The sequence below is a fragment of the Larimichthys crocea genome, chromosome XII (assembly GCF_000972845.2).
Source record: "Larimichthys crocea isolate SSNF chromosome XII, L_crocea_2.0, whole genome shotgun sequence".
NCBI lineage: Eukaryota > Metazoa > Chordata > Actinopteri > Sciaenidae > Larimichthys > Larimichthys crocea.
The window spans coordinates 28,973,173-28,993,668 of record NC_040022.1 but is presented as its reverse complement, the minus strand read 5'-3'; the positions used below and the strand labels follow the sequence as shown (position 1 = coordinate 28,993,668).

The 20,496-nt window shown below is 44.9% G+C and overlaps 1 protein-coding gene across 1 annotated transcript in view; it reads right to left on the bottom strand.

The window, feature by feature from the left end:
- The window catches only part of cacng2a (calcium channel, voltage-dependent, gamma subunit 2a), a 61,152-nt gene extending 41,847 nt beyond the window's left edge, over positions 1-19,305 (bottom strand). Inside the window, exon 1 of the mRNA XM_027284731.1 lies at positions 19,064-19,305. Within this exon, the coding sequence (XP_027140532.1) occupies positions 19,064-19,289 (226 nt within the window). The 5' untranslated portion in view covers positions 19,290-19,305. The remainder of the gene's footprint in view (positions 1-19,063) is intronic.
- Positions 19,306-20,496: the final 1,191 nt, after the last annotated feature.

Sequence of the window (20,496 nt, the reverse complement as noted above, 5' to 3'; positions counted from 1 at the left end):
CGATAACATTTATTGTCACCATGATGACGAAGGTCACTTGATGAAGGTCACGTGAAATCCACCGTCTCTACTGCTGTCCAATGACACGCGACAAGCTTAAAACACGTAGACATGACACACAGCCCGCTCGGTATGTTTTCTAATTTGAACTGAGTTGAAAGTTTTGCATGTTATTTAACACTTATTTATATTTAAGTGGATGTTTTTTTTTTAATTTATGGTCACCTGACAAATGAAGCAACCCCTGCGACACCAAACAAAATATCATTTTGACCAAAATCAGTGATCTGAGCTCCTGCTCATGCTCGAGTCATGATTTAAACGGAGGTTTCACTCAATCTGAATAATTCCATCAGCGTCCTCTTGTTCCCCGAAAACTGCGGACCTCAGCAACACTTGAGCAGTTTAGTAGATAAGGTTATTGGGGAGAGATAACAAAGTCTTAGCGCAAAGACAAACACAGCGAGAGGCATGAAAGACAAACTCAGAGCAGCAATTTCCAATAAAGGTGTAAGCGAGGTAAATGCAGTTACGTTCGGGTGGTGATGAATATGACGGCAGGAGTCCGGGCAGCTCAAAGGGGGGGAATAAGCCTGCGAGAGTGACTAATGCTGGTTTACTGTAAACACAATATCTCATGCCCACATTACAAATCTTGTGCCGTCTTGGATACTATTGGATGTCTCTCAAGTGGAAACATTACTCAGTTTACAAATTCACATGATTCCTAGGGCTTCGGATAGGCTGATCAATATTTGTGATCGTGAACCTCTCTCTCTCTCTCTCTCTCTCTCTCTCTCTACCCGAAGCCAAAGAGTCTGATGTCATCAAAAAAACGTGAAGCCTGGGAGCAGCTCTGTCGACGGCAAACGGCACAGCCTGACTTTGTGGGCTCATCCGAAGGATACTCGAGTATTTTTTTTTCTCCCATCAAAACTGAGCTCCGTTTTTTTTAAAAAGCAGAGATAACAGTCAGGAATCAGAAAATGCATGCTCACACTGTCAAAGTCACCTTACCCATCTCTGCCAATTACAGTAAGCTCTCTGAGGTGCAATACTGTAACTCAGCCCGGCATCACACATCAGCAGGAGAGACAAATTCCAGCACTGTGAGACAGCTGCTTCATGCCCAGGGTTACAAATTGAATTGTCTGAGGCAGTATAATATATCTGAACACTAAAATACAGAGTTATTCACTTTTATTTTATGAAGTCTCAACCCTTCTTTTAAAATATACCAAACGCTGTGTCGTTAAAAAAAAGAAAAAAGGAAGTGCTTCGGAACAAACAGGAATGAGTAGTGACTGCTGATGGAGGTCGTCGTAGAAAAGACGAGCCGGATCACCTCACACGTCTTTCATCCCGTGTCGTATGAAGTGATTCATCTCACGTCAGCGCGCCTCAGCCACACTCACATGTATCATGTCTTGAAGAAATGCAAAACGTTTTTGTCTGATCGCACGGAGACATCGAAATTATTCACGCCAAGTCTTTGGTGATACATCGATGCTTCGTGCTAGACACACCACAGCGAACAACATATTGATATATACGCAGGACGGATTTGTGATCTTGGGACTACTTTTGCTGTGAGAGCATGGCGGATGAATACACGATTGCTCACCTGGAATCCCATTGAGGGATCAATGAAGTAAATCTCCTACAAGAGACATGAAGTCATACGGACTGACTGGAAACTCTGATGACCGGCAGCACTGGACTGCTCATGAAGAAATAACTCAATAAACTCGACATGCTACCCGACTCTTGATACAGGTTGTGATCATCTCGCAGTGAAACCCTGTAAGATGATCCCGAACACGGTGGTGCATCTGGTCTTCAATCCTTCATGTTACCCCACTGCTCATCGAGCTCCTCTGTCTGCCTGTAGCAGTCCGCATTAAATTCAAATCCCCAATGCTCGTCTACAAAGTAGTCTCCGGCTTTGTACTTGTCCTCATACAGACATGAACGACGCCTGACTCTACCACCCATACGCTCAGGGCAATCCAAACTCTTCTCGTGATCAAGGCGTCCCTCTCTACCTTCACAAACCTCCTGAAGACCTCCAGCTCTTCAGAGAGGACCTCCTCTACAACACGTCCAACAACTGGACATGATAGATCTATCTACGACTACTTACTGCTGCACTAACACGTCTTGTCACACACTGTAAGTCCCTTTGGATTAAAGGAAATAACTGATCATGAGCCGTATTAGTCCAACCTGCATATTTCACACATTTCATTCATTTGTCCCAAATTATGTTTCCAAAAGTAAACTTTCACAGTGGAAACTTTCCCTGCAGTTGGATCCTTGTTGACCCTTTAATTCACAGCTTTGTTGCTTTAGTTTCAACTCTTCTCTTCTTGTAGCCGGTGTGTAGCTGTGTGTGTGTGTGTGTGTTTGTGTGTGTGTGTGCGTGCGTGTGTGTGTGTGTGTGTGTGTGTGTGTGTGTGTGTGCGGTCCCAAATTCCCTAAATTCTTAACATCTCGAGAAATCGCTCTTAATACCTTTCTGTAGCTCTCTAAACGCCCCGCTCTCTGGCGCCCCCACTCACCCCCCAACCTCCTCCACCTCCTCCTCCTCCTCCTTTGGACTGCCCAAGGCAGAATGATTAATTTGTGGCTATTGATTTCTCTTCCTGAGCTGAAAGTGTGTGTGTGTGTGTGTGTGAGAGAGAGAGAAAGAGAGAGAGAGGAGGGAGAGGGTGAGGTAGCGTGAGAGAGGGTCAGAGAAGCGAAGGGGTGAGGAGGGAGAGGAGAAAGAGAGGAGTGTGGGGGTGGTTTGGAGGGTGAGGTGGGGGATACATCCAGTATTCAGTGTAGTGCCTCTCTGCAGTTCTTTTTTTCTAATCTTTAATGTAGGAAAAAAAAAAAAAGCCAATGGTTGCAGTCTGGATGCGTCAAACCACCTCCCCCCTCTCTCTCCCCCTCTCTCTCTCTCTCTCTCTCGGTGGCGATTGGCAATTCACTGAGTGTCCACATGTCATCTCTTGCCCTGCTGCAGCGGCGAGCAGCGCGGCATGCTGGGAGGAGGAGGAGGAGGAGGAGGAGGAGGAGAAAAAAAAGGGGGGAGTTTAAGGGAGGGCAGGCAAGATGGCTAGATGGATGGAGGCATGTATTCATCCCCCCCATGTTTCATTACATCTATGTAAATGCTGCTGGGTATGTATGTGACTCGCCCTCCTCTCTCCTCCTCTCCTCTCCTCTCCTCCTCTCCTCCTCTCCTCTCTTCTCACGGCCTGATATAAGATTGTCAATTCTTTTGATTCCTCTTCCCTGTGTCGTTCCCTTCACTTAAATCCACATGTATCTGCTGAGGGAATTTAATATTACAGCCTCTGGAATAAAAGAGGGAAAAAAAAAAAAAGAGATAAAGGAGGTCGGGTTGGAGGAGACGAGAAGTCGTTTGATCGGCACTTAATTCTATTGGGTAATCATTTTAATTAAGCCTGTATGTGGTTAGCGTTTGCAGTGACGAGCCCGTCTCTCCGCGTACTACAAACACACTTTTGACAGAGTGTGACCCACATTTGCTGTTTGAGGATCACACACACACACACACGCAGAGGAAGCTCGTCTGACTCTGTTTAGTTAACGAGAGGAATGAAAGCGATCAGCAAATGTCCGTTTTGTCAGGTGACCTTTCAAGGGCACGTGTACAGCAGCGGTGACGGTCGGTGAAATTAATACATCTGCAGCATCAAAGGGGCGTAAACAAAGAAAAATATATCAAGGGATGCAAAAACGTTCCAGATGAGGAGTCTCGATAAACAAGGTCACGCTTGATGAAAGGTAGAAAATCCACGAAGCGCACTCACAGTTCGTCTTCAGCGGCTGTGACGGATGTTGAAGTTTACTTGTTTTGTACCTTAAACCTGCATTAAGACACTTTTGATGTTTTGATGTCTCACATACTCATTATCGTCTAAAACATGGACGTAGTATCCGTGACGTCACCCACAGGTTTCTGAAGAGCCACTGTGAAGCTCAGAGTGGCGGTTCTGGACCTGAGTCGGGCTGAATGACGCCTGGTTGCTCAATCGAGCCGCCTGTAACAGCACCCACCTGTCAATCAAAGCGTCCACGCTCTTAATCCTGCATAACTTTAAGCCTTAATATAATGTGAACAGGTGAGTTGTATAAAAATTCACCCTCAGTACAGTTGTCATGAACGGGGAAATTAGCTACTGTTTTTTGTACCAGGCTGTAAACATGTTTATTTCTGCTGTGAAGTTGGACATTTGGACATGGGGACTTATGGAGACACTTCTGGAGCCAGCCTCAAGTGGACGTTTGAGGAACTGCAGTTTTTTGGCTTCTATATCCCTGACTCCTTGAACATCCTTTCCGAGCTCTTGTAATTACATCCTAAACAACAAAGTGCAAAGTGTGCCGAGAAACCGAAGAAAGGAACTAAAACGATCTCCTCAGCAGTCGGCAGAGACCAAACCAGAGCAAAAAAAAACCTGATTATGAAGGGATGTTTCTCTCTATTGACGTGATGTGTTTCAGGGTTGTGTTTCTGTGAGTATTTCTACCCACAGCTGGTAACAAACGCACCTCTAACCATGACATAAATATTGAAAACAAACGCTTTTTAGCTCCGCGACGAAAAAAACTGCAACTAACTCGAAACACAGTTGTGCTAAATGTCTCAAATTGTTTGTTCGTCTTTTTACAATGGAAACAACAGAGAAAAAAGCCCAACTGGCTCTTTTCCCCACAGAAGATACTTTGTCTTGTCACAGCAGGGAGAGCACAGGTGTAACTAATAACATTAATGAGCAGGCTATGCTAGTACAGCATGCTCGGTGTTACCGCGGGAACAGAGCCAGCGTTAATGTTATTAGAGACTCGTGAGCTAGAGACTGTAAACTGTGAAATCAGTTTCTTCATAATCTGGGTCTGAGAGGTCTGTCAGTCAGGAGCGACAGGCCTCGCGTGTTCAATCCCTGCTTTTGAAAATCTTAATCACGGTGACGAATGCGACGTCCACATGTCTGCAACACATATTTCACAGTCTGTGCTCGCTTCAGAATAATTTAATCAGGCCGCTCTGCTAATTCTCGCCGTTTTTTTACTGTCTCGACTCAAATTGGCACGGCGCCATCGAGGGCAAAGATGATTAGATTTTGTTCAGTGATCAATGCAGACATGTGGATTGTGAAGAGAGAGCCCTGTAGGCTCTTATATTCACTTTATTTCAATTATCGCACTCGCTGCCTTCGATTCGCGTTTCAGACTTTGTGGCCGAGCCGCCCCGGAGCCACGGAGTGGTTTGCGAGGAACACTGTGGGTAAATAAAATATTCATTTTCACAACTTGTTCATGCAGTCATCCTAAAGACCGGCACAGTGTATAGGCGGCCACACACACACACACACACACACACACACACACACACACACACAGCTGTAAGGCTTTGGGAAAATGTCACAGCAACACACTGCGACTGAGAGGGAAGACGACATGTGCAGTTCACATCTGCATGACATCTGCAGTCATTTCCAGGTGACAGTGTGTTCATACGTGTGTGTGTGTGTGTGTGTGTGTGTGTGTGTGTGTGTGTGTGTGTGTGTGTGTGTGTGGCGTCCTCTCACTGTGTGCATGCTGCTATGATCATGAGAGACTCCCTGTCCTGGAAAGCGATCTGAGGGACCAAAGGGAAGCCTCACTGCTCCTCATTAAAAATTCATCCTGTTCCTTACTGCTCTCAGAAACACAGAGACATGAAGGTGAGCGCTCACATACATGCCTGCACACACACACACACACACACACACACACACACACACAGAGGAGGGGGGGGTGGAGGACAGAAGCAGCGTGCTCTCCTGGAAATGACATCATCCTCCTCAGTGGACTTAGCAACACCTTATCCGCGCCTACATCAGGATGTAGCGACGATAACAGCGGTGACTTCATTTTGACAAATTCCCTGATTCGCTCTGATCTGCAGATTAGCAGCGGCGGCATTGTCTTTTTTATCCCGGCAAAGAATCAGCAGCGTCGTCAGCAAGTTGGGGCTTGGATGCTTTTGTCTAAGCGTTAAGAGTCACAGTACGTACCTCCACACAGACATGAATAATCGAGTGTCAGCCTTTCCCAGACACCAGGTTTACATCATTTCCTGTAGGAAAGCCTATTAAATCATCATCCTTCAGGTTAAACACCCAACTCACTCCATCAAGCTGCTCCGGTTAGACGTGTGAGTGATAGAACAAACAGCGTCTAAATCAATTAAAGCTGGGTCACATTCAACATTCGCTAAAATGACATTTTTTAAAACCCGACTGGAATATCAAACCACCTCACAGATGAACTGCAGTGACGTAACAACCCTTTGTCTCTTTTTTTTTGGATTGAAGCGTTTTGTTTTTTTCAGCCGTCTCGTTTGACAGATACAATCTCATTACAACTGTTTGTTTTCCCAACAGCACCATTTGCTGTGACAGTGGGGTCTGCCAGGCCTATCGACTGCAGTAAATAGTAATTCTGGAGTGCGGTAAACACGACCATCTGAGCGTCACGCTGACAGGCGGCTCTGACGTCCTCAGAGACACACAGGCCAGTTCGGTGCCTTCGGGGGGGATGAGCCACACCACACCACGTCAAACCTACTTCAATATTTTCTGTGAATCTGTGATTTACAGAGTTTCCTGATGGACAGTGAAGTAAACCGCTGCCAACTGTAGCTGCTGTTAGCTCAGAGCACTGGGGCGAGTGTTAGTGTTTGTATAACAGAAGGTTTTAGACCACCGGGAAGTGTGTGAGCCAGTGTCGTGCCAGAACAGGAGCTGGGCAATGTAACCAGGTTCAGCAGCCTCTATGGACATAATGACAGAGGAGAAAAGAGTGAAGAGGACGTTGATGGAGGAAGCTAAGACGAGAAAAGGAGAGAGGGTGACAAACCACCGAGTGAAGAGAGTGAATCTAGGAGTGACTTTTAGTCGTTGGTCAGAGGTTCGTCAAATAAAAGACGGAAGAAAAAAACTTTGAGGGGACATGAAATCTGAGTGACAACCAGTTTAAAGAAATCAGATTATTTTACCAACCTGATATCGGTTCACACGTGGCGAGACAGCGGTTTACACCTCGCCTCGCTCATCACTCTTTCAAACTCTTCAAATTCACCAAATGATTAATGAAGAAAACAATGAGCAGATCAATCAGTAATGAAAATAATAATTATTTACATTTTTACTTTTTTCTTTTCATGATTCATGGCGAGCTGAAGACGGAGGCCACAGGTGAGGAGCAGTGAAACACAGCCGCTCTCTGCAGTGCAGACTGTGAAAAAAATCAATCCCATCAGATCAGCTGTCGGTCTGAAATTACAGCGCTGTCTGGTGTCTTTGCATTGTTGCACAGAACAAACAAATCAATCATACTGGATGTCAAACACCAAAGACACCTGACATCTAAATACAGCATAAAGCCGTGTACTGTATATATACACTTCAAATACAGACGCACACCTGTACTCTGTTGAGCCATCTGGACCGGATCACCTTCATCCTCCAAGACCGGCTGTGTGACATTACTGTAGAAGTACATCATGCTCGCTGCTTCCTTTGCCCTGTGCTCACTTCTCCATCTGTCATACTCTGACGCTGCCCTGCTGGCGTTACCTCCAGCCGTCCTCCACTGTCCTCCCTCCGCCCGGGCGGTGACCCACAGCTCAGCTACAGGAGCCTTCAGCACCGCCCCCCTCCTGAGCCTTGATCCAGGCCTAAGACTGTGCTGTCAGCAGCTCTCCCACTAGGTGCTAAGAGGCCTTTGCAGAGGTGGGAACATCTCTGTTGCCTCTCTTCTGCTCTGTTTGCTTGCATGTTTATTAGTAGAACATTATGAGAAGTCTTTAAAAAAAACTACACGATGCCGATGCAGCGTGGCGTGGCGAGGATTTAATCTTTGAATCGTTTGATGTCTAGAAGGTCAAACTGCAAAGAAATGTCCGTTGCAAGTTCCCAGAGCTCATCGTGACGCCTCCAGCTGTCTTCTTTTGTCTTACCAGCAGTCTAAAAGCCAAATATATCCAGTTTTCTATCAAAGAAACCAGAAAATGTTGCATTTAGGAAGCTGGAAGCTGAAACATTTGGCAGTTTTGGCATTAAAAACGATTAACTGACCTAATAAATGTATTATCAGTTTATGTGCTCATCATTTCAGCTCCAGTATTCAGGCTGATTGAAATCAATATTACAAGAGCAGTGTTTGTGTAATATCAATGTAGGTCATGACGTTTGCAGAATTACAAGACGAAACCAAACCACAACATGTAATCATATGATCACGGTGTGATTTGGGGATTTTTTTACTTCACAAAATCAGTGAGAGATGGTCTTCAAGCGTTCGTTATGTCGGACCAACTGCAGCAGATCTTCATGTTTGACAAGCTGGAAGCGGCAAACGTCTCTCGATTGAACTCTTACTGTGACGTTATGAAATAAAAAACACTGAATTGTCACCCTGAACTGCAGCGGAGGTTGGATGAACTCAACACGGTTTATTTTGGCTGAAAAGAACATGAGAAATATTGGCAGAACTCTGTGCTGCATGAACGTAACTAAATCTACTTTCTAGTCTTGTAATCACTGTGTTTACAGAAACCGGAAGTTACAGGTCCGGGCCATGAAGTAGTCGGATACTTAACCCCCACTATAAAAACACAACCTGTCATTTTTACACTCCAACATCGAGATATAACTTGTTAATTAGTTAATTAGTGAGCTTAAGAGGTAGATTCTTGATACAGGCTCCCAAAACTTCACTCGAAGTCAGAAAACAGTTGGGATCTGACCCTAAAGACACACACAGCACAACCCTCACATCCTTGATATATCCTTTATGCAATCATTACAGTTATTGTTATCATTGTTAGTCGTATTTGCCCCTCTATCAGCAGGCAGTCGCACATTCAGTCGGGGGGTAAAGCCACCAAACAGACTCCAACTCTGCTCCGGTTCCTTCGCCCAACTCTGAGATGATGCAGTGTGTTTGGGCTGCGTTCTGACACAAAGCAAATACGCTGTAATAGATTGCAAATGAACTGCACCACGGACACCACCAATTAATCAAAGGGCAGATTGTCGTACTTTCTCCGTGCCATTGCAGGGGGGGAAAAAAAGAAAAAGGAGTGAATCACACCTCCTTAAAATGAATGGATTGTATCTGCAGTTAATTATCATTTACTACGGGGTCTCTTTGGGATGTTTCCACAGCTTAAGGATACAGCCGCTGAAGTGGAACGGAGAGGAGCTCTGCTGCGATGGAACCAGAGATTGGCCTGCATGGTAATTACACTTTCATTGTAAGAGGATCAATTCTATGTAATCAGAGTGCAATCTCACTGAAAATCAAGTGGTTGTTCAAACCCACTTTAACATGGAAACTTTACGTTTTCAAGAGAACAACGTTTGTTTGATAAACAGCGGCTGGGAGTAAATGACAGATGACGGATAAGCAACAACCTCCGCAGCAAAAAACTGCAGTTCCTCAAGCATCCACTTGAGGCTGGCTCCAGAAGTGAGTCAGTCTCCATAAGTCCCCATGTTAGACAGCAGAAATAAACATGTTTACAGCCTGGTACAAAAAACAGTTTTGGTCTCTGTAGCTAATTTCCCCGTTCATGACAACTGTACTGAGGGTGAATTTATATACAACTCACCTGTTCACATTATATTAAGGCTTAAAGTTATGCAGGATTAAGAGCGTGGACGCTTTGATTGACAGGTAGGTGCTGATAGAGATTCATTCAGCCCGCCTCAGCTCATGATCCACGTCTTATATTTAAATTAACATGGCTAAATACACAGCTTCCTAACACTGGTTACAACAGAGCCGTGTTCAGTGTCTGACACTAAAAACAGATTTTTTTCATGGAGCTTCTGCACGTGTGCAGCTCGACATGTTGTCCCGTCCTGAATACTTGTTTCAAATCGAAATGTGTCGAGTTCAAAGAAATGCTTGTGGTGGCCGGCGGTCAAGACTCGGTGCCACACAGCATGCTTACACAAAGACTGGCTCAGGGTATGTTTGGTATTGATTTGTTCTCTGGTCATGTAGGATAAAGATAGACCCCACCCAACAGGACCAACAGCAGCTACAAATAACACGAGTAAATCAAGGCTGCAGCCACACACACACACACACACACACACACACACATGCAGTCATGATGACGATGTGTCAGGGGTCAGAGGGGATAATTATTACGTAGTAACTGAGACGCTGCTCCTCCTCTGACGCATGTCCCGTCTTTAATGCTCGTTCTTTAATTTTAATTTTTGTCTGATTTAGAGCCGAGCCGGTTTCTTCCACTGTGACAGCGTTTATGCAAGAGTGCCACCGAAGTTTACAGCCTCTCTCTCCCCCGACGAACCAAAGAAGCCATCCGAGCCATTAATCATACGCTAAACCAATTACCATGCCATCACACACGTCTACTGTCCATTTCGTCTCACAGACTCAGTCAGGACTGACGAACGCTGCTTCTCCAAGACATGACGATCATACACAAGAGGGGAATCATAATGACGTCTGCTTTAAACCTGCACTGTCCTCCTCCTTAATTTAATTCAAGATATAACGTTTGTTCTGTTTTTTATTTGAAGGGATCAGATCCTGAGGTATAAAATTATCCATGATGCATGTGGGTGCAGCTTATTCTGGCTTTGTGAGGACGTGGTAATGTGATATAAACGCAATATTCTTTCAGGAATTTGTTTTTAAAGTTAAGTAATGTGAGTGTAATTTATTCTTACATCATTTCACCAGTTTGCAGAGCGCATTAGCACGTTAGCATTGAGTAAAAAGTACTTATTACACTTATTTTACCTGCATTATTTTATAGTATTTCATAGTTTTGGGCGACAGCAACTCAAAAGTTGACTCCAGTTTTTCCAGTCATTAAGTTTTAGTCAAAATGTTGTCATATTTTTCTTTAAAGAGTGAGGAGCAACTGGAACAATTCACCTGTTTAATTTCTTTTTTTTTTTAAATATATAAAAACTGCAGTACTGTTGGCGTAGGGAGGAGGAAACGAGAAGCTCTGGACGGCTCTAAGCTGCAGGATCATCCCCTTTTAAAGAGCTCTGCACCGTTCATTCCTCACAGATGTGCAAATTTGATGCTTGAAGTTGGTGGTTTGCAGGTTGGGTTGGTTTTGGATCGTTGACCAGTGGATATTTTTGGTGCGGATCGGCTCTCGTAACGGGTCAGATGGGTGTTAGTCCTAAAATAACCCTTACTTCTTCCTTACTTTGCCTGATAGCCCACCATCACCACAACATACACTGTACACAAATCAGTCACTGACGAACATTTCATCATAGTTTCTAACACTAAATGAAATTTTTACATAATTTAAACGGCTGCCCTTATAATTCGACATAATAAAACAGATTCATCATAATTACAGCACTGTAGAAATAGTATATTTGTCTAAAGTGCTAACACCATCACAGCGCTGGTATCAAGCCTAAACAGACCTGAGGCAGCACTTGAACACAATCAATAAACTCCACACTGATAACCGGCTACCAGAGTCTGTTGATGCACAGCGCTGTAACCGAAGAATTACAACAAATGGTAACCTCAACAGCAGCAACAACCAGAGAGTCCTGCACAGTTCTCAGACTGTCTCCGGCCTCAGCCTAATCCGGTAATGTCTGGCCCGTAATTTGGCCTTAGTGGGCAATAGAGAGGGCAAGGTGGAGACCAATAAAACAGTCGTGTTCGGCGGTGACTGTCTGCAGTCTCAGCGGAGCTCCAATGAAAGGCAGGCGAGGGCAAAATGAATCCCATCCATCGCCGGCTGCGGGGCAGAGTGACAGTGCAGCGCAATGGAGCTCAGTCACTTTACACAAGCTGCTATCAGCTGTGGGGGAGAGGCAGCACAGAGTGGTGACACCCTCCTGACGGAGAGGAGGAGGAGCAGCAGGAGGAGGAGGAGGAAGAGGAGGAAGAGGAGGAGGCTTGGTTCCTGCTTCAACAAGTGGTCCTGAATGCACTTTCCGTATACGTAATCCAGCCCATGCAGCTGGATGTACGGTGGATCAGTGTCATAATACAGTGTAATGCCACTTTAGGGCCGGGACATTAGCCTGGGTGGGCATACTCCAGCTGGGTAATCCTTATCTGATTGGACTATGAGACTAATCCCGCTCTTCTCTGCCGCTCCGCTACGCTATCTGCTTTTATCTCATCCTGCCTCTGTGCTGCACACACACACACACACACACACACACACACATGAATACACTCACAAACATGTTTGAGGCACGCACACACACATGCACGCAACATACTCCCACATGTGTTTTCAAATGCATGAATGTACACTACATTGATACTCCCACGTGCTTATGCATAAAATCATGAGGCAGTATGTGTGAACTGTGATCTGAGGTGATTGACAGGAGCTGTGGGAGGCCGTGCTGAAGTGATCGCCCTGTTAAGATATGAAAAAAACACTTTTTTCCAAATAATCTGTGTTGATGTGGCGGAGCACTCGTCGATTACAACTCAGACATCAGTGATTTGTTGACAGGTGTCCTCTTCATGCCCGATCATCAGTTCAGTTGATATAAAAATGCAGATATGTCCGTCCACGTTCCCTTCAATCCAGCAACACACGGCTCCTTGTTTGCCCTGAGGTTTGTCTGTCAGGCTGCTGCCCCTAAGCATCTCATTGGTGGTACTCGTCGGGACTTTTTAAAGTAGTAGTCATATGAGACGACTTTAAGATGCCACAACAAGGTCAAAGACTTAAGCTAAATATGAGTAACGCTCCCTGAATGTTTTGCATAGAGTTGCAGATTACAACTGAGTATCCCTCGCCTCACTCTCTCCTCCAGGCGTGTATGACGAACCTCCAATGAGCAGGGAAACTTGGTTGCAAAACGTCAGCATCCTAAGAGGCTAAACTAAGGTGTGAACACATTGTGAGCAAATAATCATAACTTACTGAATGATAGCAAAACAGAAATCACTGGAGGAAGTTGCACTGCGCACATATTGCAGTTTAGGTCCTTGTCGTGTTTTTTTGAGGAAAAACGAGCGAGCACATTGAATTATGAACCTTAACAGACACATCTGTGGGCAATAAAACAAAACTTCAGACACCATGGTCGCCCTCCTTCATCGTGGGATTCGCCATTTCTCTCCCACGCCTCCTCCCTGACTCCCTCTCCCTCTCCCTCTCCTCCTAGCCACTGTGGAGCCTGAGGGCGGCGCTGTAATGAAGATGAATGCCTCAGATTAGCAGCAAACGCAGAGCGCTACACCTGGCTAAGAGCACGAGGGGGGAACAGCGACTGTTCTTAAAGACGTCCCAGATAGGACGGAGGAGGAGCGGCGGCCTCTGGGGCCCAATTCATCAGCAACACACATGTTTACTGTGTACTCTGTGCACCTGCACTGTCTGCAGCCACATCTGCATCTGAGCAACTTTTAATACCGCTTCAAGACTGTAAATCTTAATTACGCACTCCCAACATACGACAGCAGAGCACCAAAACGTGCAGATGTTACCGACTGCTGCTGTCTGGCACTGACACTAACACAGAACAAATAAAAACGGACATACAGCTGACATACGTGAAACCAATCGTTAGTTTCATTCTCAGTTAATCTTTTTCCAATTAATCGTTTCATCATGTCATGAGAAGATGTTAGAAAATAGTGAAACTGTCCATCACAATTGCCAAGAGATGTCTTGTTTAATATATGAATCGATCATCAAAATAGTTTTTATTTGACTCATCATTGTAGCTCTGATGTGATCCTTGCATTGACACAGCCTGACAGTAATGTGTTGAATAAATCTGTAAATCTGTTTAAAATGGGCTCCAATAAAAAATCATGACCTTATTAGAAGCAATCGGACCTCAGGACAAGCGATCCCTCCCCGCAGAGTAATACATCCCAAACTGCAACGTTTGACCTTTCATTTTTTGGCTGACAATCATAAAAGCGATAATACTAGAGCACAATGTAGTCTATATATATATATATATTAGGGACATCCCGATAGAAGTTTGCTGGCATAGTTCTGTTCAATATTGAGCATCTGCTCTGATGTAATACGTATATGTGTGTCTGACAGCTGTAGAATGAAGGTCCCGATTAAAAAATATCAAGTTTGACAGCTTAAATTATTCCTAAGATTTGCATAAAGGTTTAACTTAATTGACGTGATGTGATCAGCTATCAGAGAGAAGACGTATCACTTTGTTGAAGTTGTTGCAACTACAGAAACTGTGCAGTGGTCTTAAAGCGTGGACATCGAACCCGATCCGATGATTCAGGAACAAACTTTCGTTCAAATACAGGTAGTCGCGCACATTCCCGGTTCCCTCCCGTCTTCGCGCCAACAAGCCGGTTCATCGTCCCTCCTACAGTACATCATCTTGGTCCACCTTCATCCACACACAATAAACCTGTCTAAATCTAAAATCCATATTGTTAGTGATCTATCTTTGACGAGTTTAATTTTAGCCTGTCGCCAAGTTACAGATTTGATCTGCAGCCGACGAAAGCGACGGTCAATATGTGCTACGCCCTTAACTTGACCCCAACCACACCTAAACATAACCCGACCCAAGCCTTTACCCCAACCATGAAGAGGGCATCGAAACACTGTCTGCAGGGGGAACAGACCTCGACACAAGGCCTGCTAAATGTGAGAAATGCTACAACCAAATGAATAACCCTCGCCTCACCAGCTCCTATTCCATGTGTCAACCTACGATGACAGTGAAACTTGAAACATGTTGCATTTCTGCCGTGCCCTAAATCTTACACACAGCTCCTTTAATCAGCATCGTAGCTTAGCGAACCTCTTTGCCAACCTCTTGTGTCTGAACTCGCTCACCGTTGTGTGCCCCGGATAATTTTTCACATTCACACACTCTCTAATTTTCACCCGCATGTGGAGCGAAAACGCTGCTTGCACCGGAGAGCCGAGCTGTGGTTCGGAAATAAGAGAGAGGAGAGCAAGCGCTGCAACGTTAACAGGCTCAGGTGGACGAAACACTGGAGAGTTAAGTGAGGAATGTTTGATCGGTTTTTATTTTAGCCGATGCTGATCACACACACACACACACACACACACATATATTTGGCTTCATTTTGCCCCCCTACACTTCTGAAACCAAACCTACGCTCTTCAACCAGCTACACGATCCTTTTCTTCTTCCAGGAGTGAGATTATTTTTCACTGAGTGAGTGAAGCAGAGGTCGAGGTGTCGAAGCACCCAGTGTGGGTAATTCCCATTTTTCTTTTTTCACAGGTTCTCCTCTCCGGTAGCTGGTTATACAAACACAAACCGTCGCCCACCTGTGTCCACTGTGCGAGCAGGATGTGTGGGCCTGCGCTGCCAAACACACAGTCTGTGTTCTCTTCTGCGATAAGGACGGAGCGACTACTTCAACCGTTTGCAGCCTGATCACCAGTAAGACTTCATCTAGGAAGAGCTGGGGGGGGAAGATGAATGCTAGTCATCTTGGCACTTTGAATTAATTGCGCCGAGCTGCAAACTGAAGCCTAATTAACATCTGAAATGTTAAACTTGATATCACTCCTCCTGATTATCTGTGCTGAAACAAGGCCGGGTTTGCAGCCTGCTTATCTCTGCCTCTCTCCAGCTGCATCCGCTCTGTACTTTTCTATTTTCCACCACCACCTCCCTCTCTCCCTCTCCCTGATTTTTGGTTTAAAATGTGCAAACTACCTATAATTAAATGTACTCGCTTTTTAAGGCCCAATTTCCTGAGCAGGAAGTCGTTTGAATTAGAATTTAAATGAATCTGACCCTGCTAAGTAAACGCGCTGGTCCCCTTTTTTTTCCCCACTCCCTTTCCTTCTTCTCGCGCCGGGTTCATTCATGAATCACAAATGACAAATCTGTGTTTATTTCCTGCCATTTTGATCTTTGGATTCAAAGCCAGTGTCTCATTGTACCGATACAAAAGCAAAGACACACACACACACACCGAGCCAAGAGTGTGATGTTCTGATCTCGTCTTGACTCTGTGCCGTTTTGTTTGCCAATTAAATAATGGCCTGGCATGGATAAAGGCCAGTCACAATTACACTCCAGCTGTGATTAATCCTATGTGCATTAACGTGATCGTCGTAGGAGCAGCGAGCTCTGTATCAGCGTTCAGTGTTACCTGATCTGTCGGAGCTCTTTTTCCCAGAAACTCTCAGAAACACTTACAGAAACACTCACATCGGGAGTCGTAGCAGTGAAGCCACAGTTTTCTGTTGATGACACCTGAGCAGCTTCTCAGGAACAGCTGAGGTGTAAACGCTGTGATGAGAAGTCGAGGTGGATTTTTTGATAGATACTTCAACTAAAACTCTCGTTTAAAGGGCCAACGCGTCTATATTTACAGAATATGACGTATGAATATGAAGAAATAGATGCATAACTCTGTTTTTATTAATGTTTAATCACCTGAAATTAACACTCATCAAGTTTTGTTGTCTTAGACTGAAACTTTTACATCTACAGACACTGCGGGTCGTCTATATGGACTCTGCTGTGTCTCTACAGTAGCCTAGGACGGACAAACTAAACTACCCGCTCCAGCTTTTTATCACACGTTCTTTGCCATTGTGGTTTCTCGGTCACGCTAGGAAGGAGAGGGTGAGGTGAGAGGGTTGCAACCACCCACTGCTTACCCCAGGCCGCTGCTAGATGCCACGTAATCCTACACACTGATCCTCAAACAAACCCGTAAATAACACAGTCGTTGTACTTAAGTTGAGTATTTCTATTATATACCACGTCATGCTTCTTCTGCACAACATTTCAGAGGAAATATTCATAAAAATATCACATTTTCTGCACCATAACATGTATTTTGATATGTAAGTAGCTACTTTTCAGATTTAGTTGGACTCCTTGTTGTACCTAGAACCTTAGGCGAAGGCGGAGTCCGCCTTCAGCTACTGTGGCCCTCGTCTCCACCTGTAGATCTGAGCCTCGAGGCCTGACTTTTTATTTAAGGTGCCTCGATCATCCTCTCTGATACTTCTTAGCTTTTAGGTCCTGCTGAATTTTATCTATGTGTTATCTGTTTCTGCTTCTCCGTGAAACACTCTGAGGCGCATGTTTGCGATATAAATAAATGAAGGTTAAGTTTAAGCTCTGTGAAGCCGTGCTGCAGATGATAATTCTCGTATCAGCGTGAGAATCATCACAGAGTCACATTGTCGACGGATACGCTGCTGTTGTAGAAATATCGCTTATGGAAGCTTTAAATTGGACGCGTTACTTCAAACCCGGTTATCAAGCTTTGAACAGAAGGTGGCTGCTTATCACCAGAGCCAGAGGAGCATGAAGTCAGACTGCGGAGGCCTTTCAGGATCTCGCAGCTCAGGAGATGAGCAGATCTGTAACGCTCTGCGCCCTCGCAAGGTTACAGTGTCAGAGTCAGCGCCCAGCGCCTCCGCTGGAACATGACAGGAAACACAACGCCTCGGTCTGACGGGCGGACGCTGACTTATGCTTGACATCTCAGGAAGTATCGAACGCAGCCGGGTCAAAGGTCACAGGACGAGCCCTGCCATCGTCATGGCTGTCATCTCTGCAGCCGTGACTTCACTTCTGCGGCTTTGTTATGAAAATAAACACCCTGTCCAAACCGCTGGCCCGGTGTCACATCCTCTTTAGCTGGACAGAACCCCTGCAGCGTCCTTTAATTAGGGTTAGACCACTGTATCGGTTTGCCAATATATCAGGCTGATATATGAAGACGGCTCCTCCCTAACTACAGCTCCTGAATATGTTATTATTTCATTATTTAAAACTCTAATGTCTGACTAGAGAAACTGTTCCAGAGCGGTGTGGGAGGCTTTTTATGCAACAGCTTCAGGCTGCAACCAGAAACCTGCTTCACCCTGCCTGCAGGAGCTGAACACCCAGAAAGAGAGTTGTGTTATTATTATTCAGAGTTTCAGTCCTGATGGTCGATATGCAAGTTTGTTTGTTTGTGCCTGCTGGCATGTGCCATTCCAACCAAATGGTGCGAGATTGTTAAATTAGAGACACGACGAAGTCAAACAATCAAGTAGAGAAAAGTTAGAACAGTAAATATTCTTTGTTTCTCTCCATCTAAAACTCTCTCCACCACCACCACCCTTCAGATTTATCTTACAAACCTTTGATTGAGGGTGCCACAACATAACTAACCTGCCACCTCCCATATAACCTGCGTCACCCGGCCTGCAGGAGCTGAACGCCGAGGTTTAACCAGGTTTAACAAAGTGAGGAGTTTTAGTCTTGATGATCTATATCGAACTCAACAACCTCGTCACAGGTTGGACATTCCAACATCCGATCATTTCAAACAAAAATTGCTTCATGAGATGCATAAAAGGGTAAAACTGTTCAATGTTTTACAAGAAAAAGAACAAGAGACACAAATTTGTAGCAGAATTAGGATTCTTCCTCGTTTGTGTCCTTTTAATAACCTCACAACCTTTCAGATTTATCTGGCAACCTCTTCAAGAACGTCTCAACAACCTTGTATTTCTTGTAATTCAGGTGTATGAATGGAGTTCATCTTCATCTCCAGCAACGCTATGGTGGGTGGGGGGGGTCCCACAACATAAACCCGGCTTCACCCCGTCTGCAGGAGCTGAGCGCACTAGAACTGAGTTTTAGTCTTGTTGGTCTTTATCGAACCCTTAAAACAAAGCTGAAATCTCGTCACAGGTCAGTCATTTGAATTAAAAAGTGATTTTTCTTTGTCTAGTTGCTTCACGAGAGACGTGAAAGCGTAAAACTGTTCAGGATTTAAGAAGAAAAAGAACAAGAGACACAAATTTGTGCATCAGAATTAGGATTCAACCCCAGATTTGTCTTGCAACACCATCAGAGACGTCCCAACACCAACACCTTGTATTTGGACCTTCTTCTGTCGATATTATGGACCTTTAAACACAAACCCTGCTGTTCTTTTCATGCATCCTGTGCAGAAGAACATAAAAAACATGTGTTGTTCCAGGATGACAGTTTGCTGAGGGTCTTTTTCCTCTTACCTTCCAAGCAGCACGTCCTCCACAGGCCCGAGTGGGTCATCACCTCCTCGTTCTTCTTGCTGGTCTCGTTCTCGTTCATGGACTTGGACTTGCAGACGCCGCGGGAGTACAGCCAGTAGTCCGTGCCGACCGCGATGGTCATGAGGCTGAAGGCCGCGAAGGCTCCCACCGTGGTCAGCAGCATCTGGACTCCGCGGTCGAACAGACCCATGTTTCCGCATTCCATGAAAGGGGGACCCCCTTTCCTCTTGATGTACAGGAAGTAAATATTTGAAAATTTGCGGGACCAAACCAAACCGAAAAAACGGGATATACTCGAGCGGAAGGAGAGGGAAGAAGGAGGAGGAGGATGCGGTAGGAACCTTATGGTTGCGTTTGGGTGAGGACCAAAACAAGAGAAAAACTGAAGGTGGAAGGAGGTTTTTTTTGGGGGGTGGTGTAGAGAGGAAGAGGCTTACTCTCCCTCTCTGTTTGTTCTTACTTTTACACCCAGAAAAGATTCTTTAGAAAGGTTTGCAGGAGGGATTGCAGCCCCCTTTTGGAAGGCCTGCAGATGCACTAAGACTGAGCTGTGTGTCCTAACAGAGGTGAGATGCAGAAAAGAAACTGTTTCTTGACTTGTAAAGGTTACAGCTGAATTAACATGAGCTCAGATGGAGCACAGGGATGGTTGGAGGAGTGGGGGGTGGTGGTGGTGTTAGAGTAATGGCAGGCTTACAGTACAACAGTTCAATATGTCTGTTACAGTGAGTTACAGTTACTTTAGTCAGAGGTTATAACATTGCGTTTACTAGTAAGAGATCAGAATTATAACTAGACCTAAAGACTATTATTAAGATTATTATTCTAAGGTTGTGTTAGTCAAAAGGGGGTAAAAGCAAGAGAATTATTCTAAGGTTGTGTTAGTCAAAAGGGGGTAAAAGCAAGAGAGCAGGGTAACAGAGGGCAGCTGGGGGGATCTATCATATTAGAGTAAACAAATGGACGAATTGAAATAAAAAAGCAATTCAACGACCTATTGTGAGGGAGAGGAGGGAGGAGCGGGGGGTTAAAAGAAAATATCACGCTGGCTTCTCACAAATCAACCCTGCACACGATGGAATGAGGAAACCAAGGCTCAAGCAATTAATTAATTAATTTAGCAGGCTTTAAAAACACAACACACACACACACAAGAAAAGAAAAAGAAATGAAACAGATAGAAAAACCTAAAAATTAAAATAAAATTAAAAATAAAATAAAAATAAAAAATCAACCGCGTAGATTTTCCTTTTTCCTAAAATTTTGGTCCCCAGTTTCCATATGTAGCCCTATAGCTCTGGAGAGGTTTCCGCCGAAAATGGGGGTCTGCGGTCAGAGGAGGCTCGGTCGTCGACGATCCGGTGAGAGCGCGGGGAGCATCCAGCAAGGCAAGCCGACCATCACTCGACATA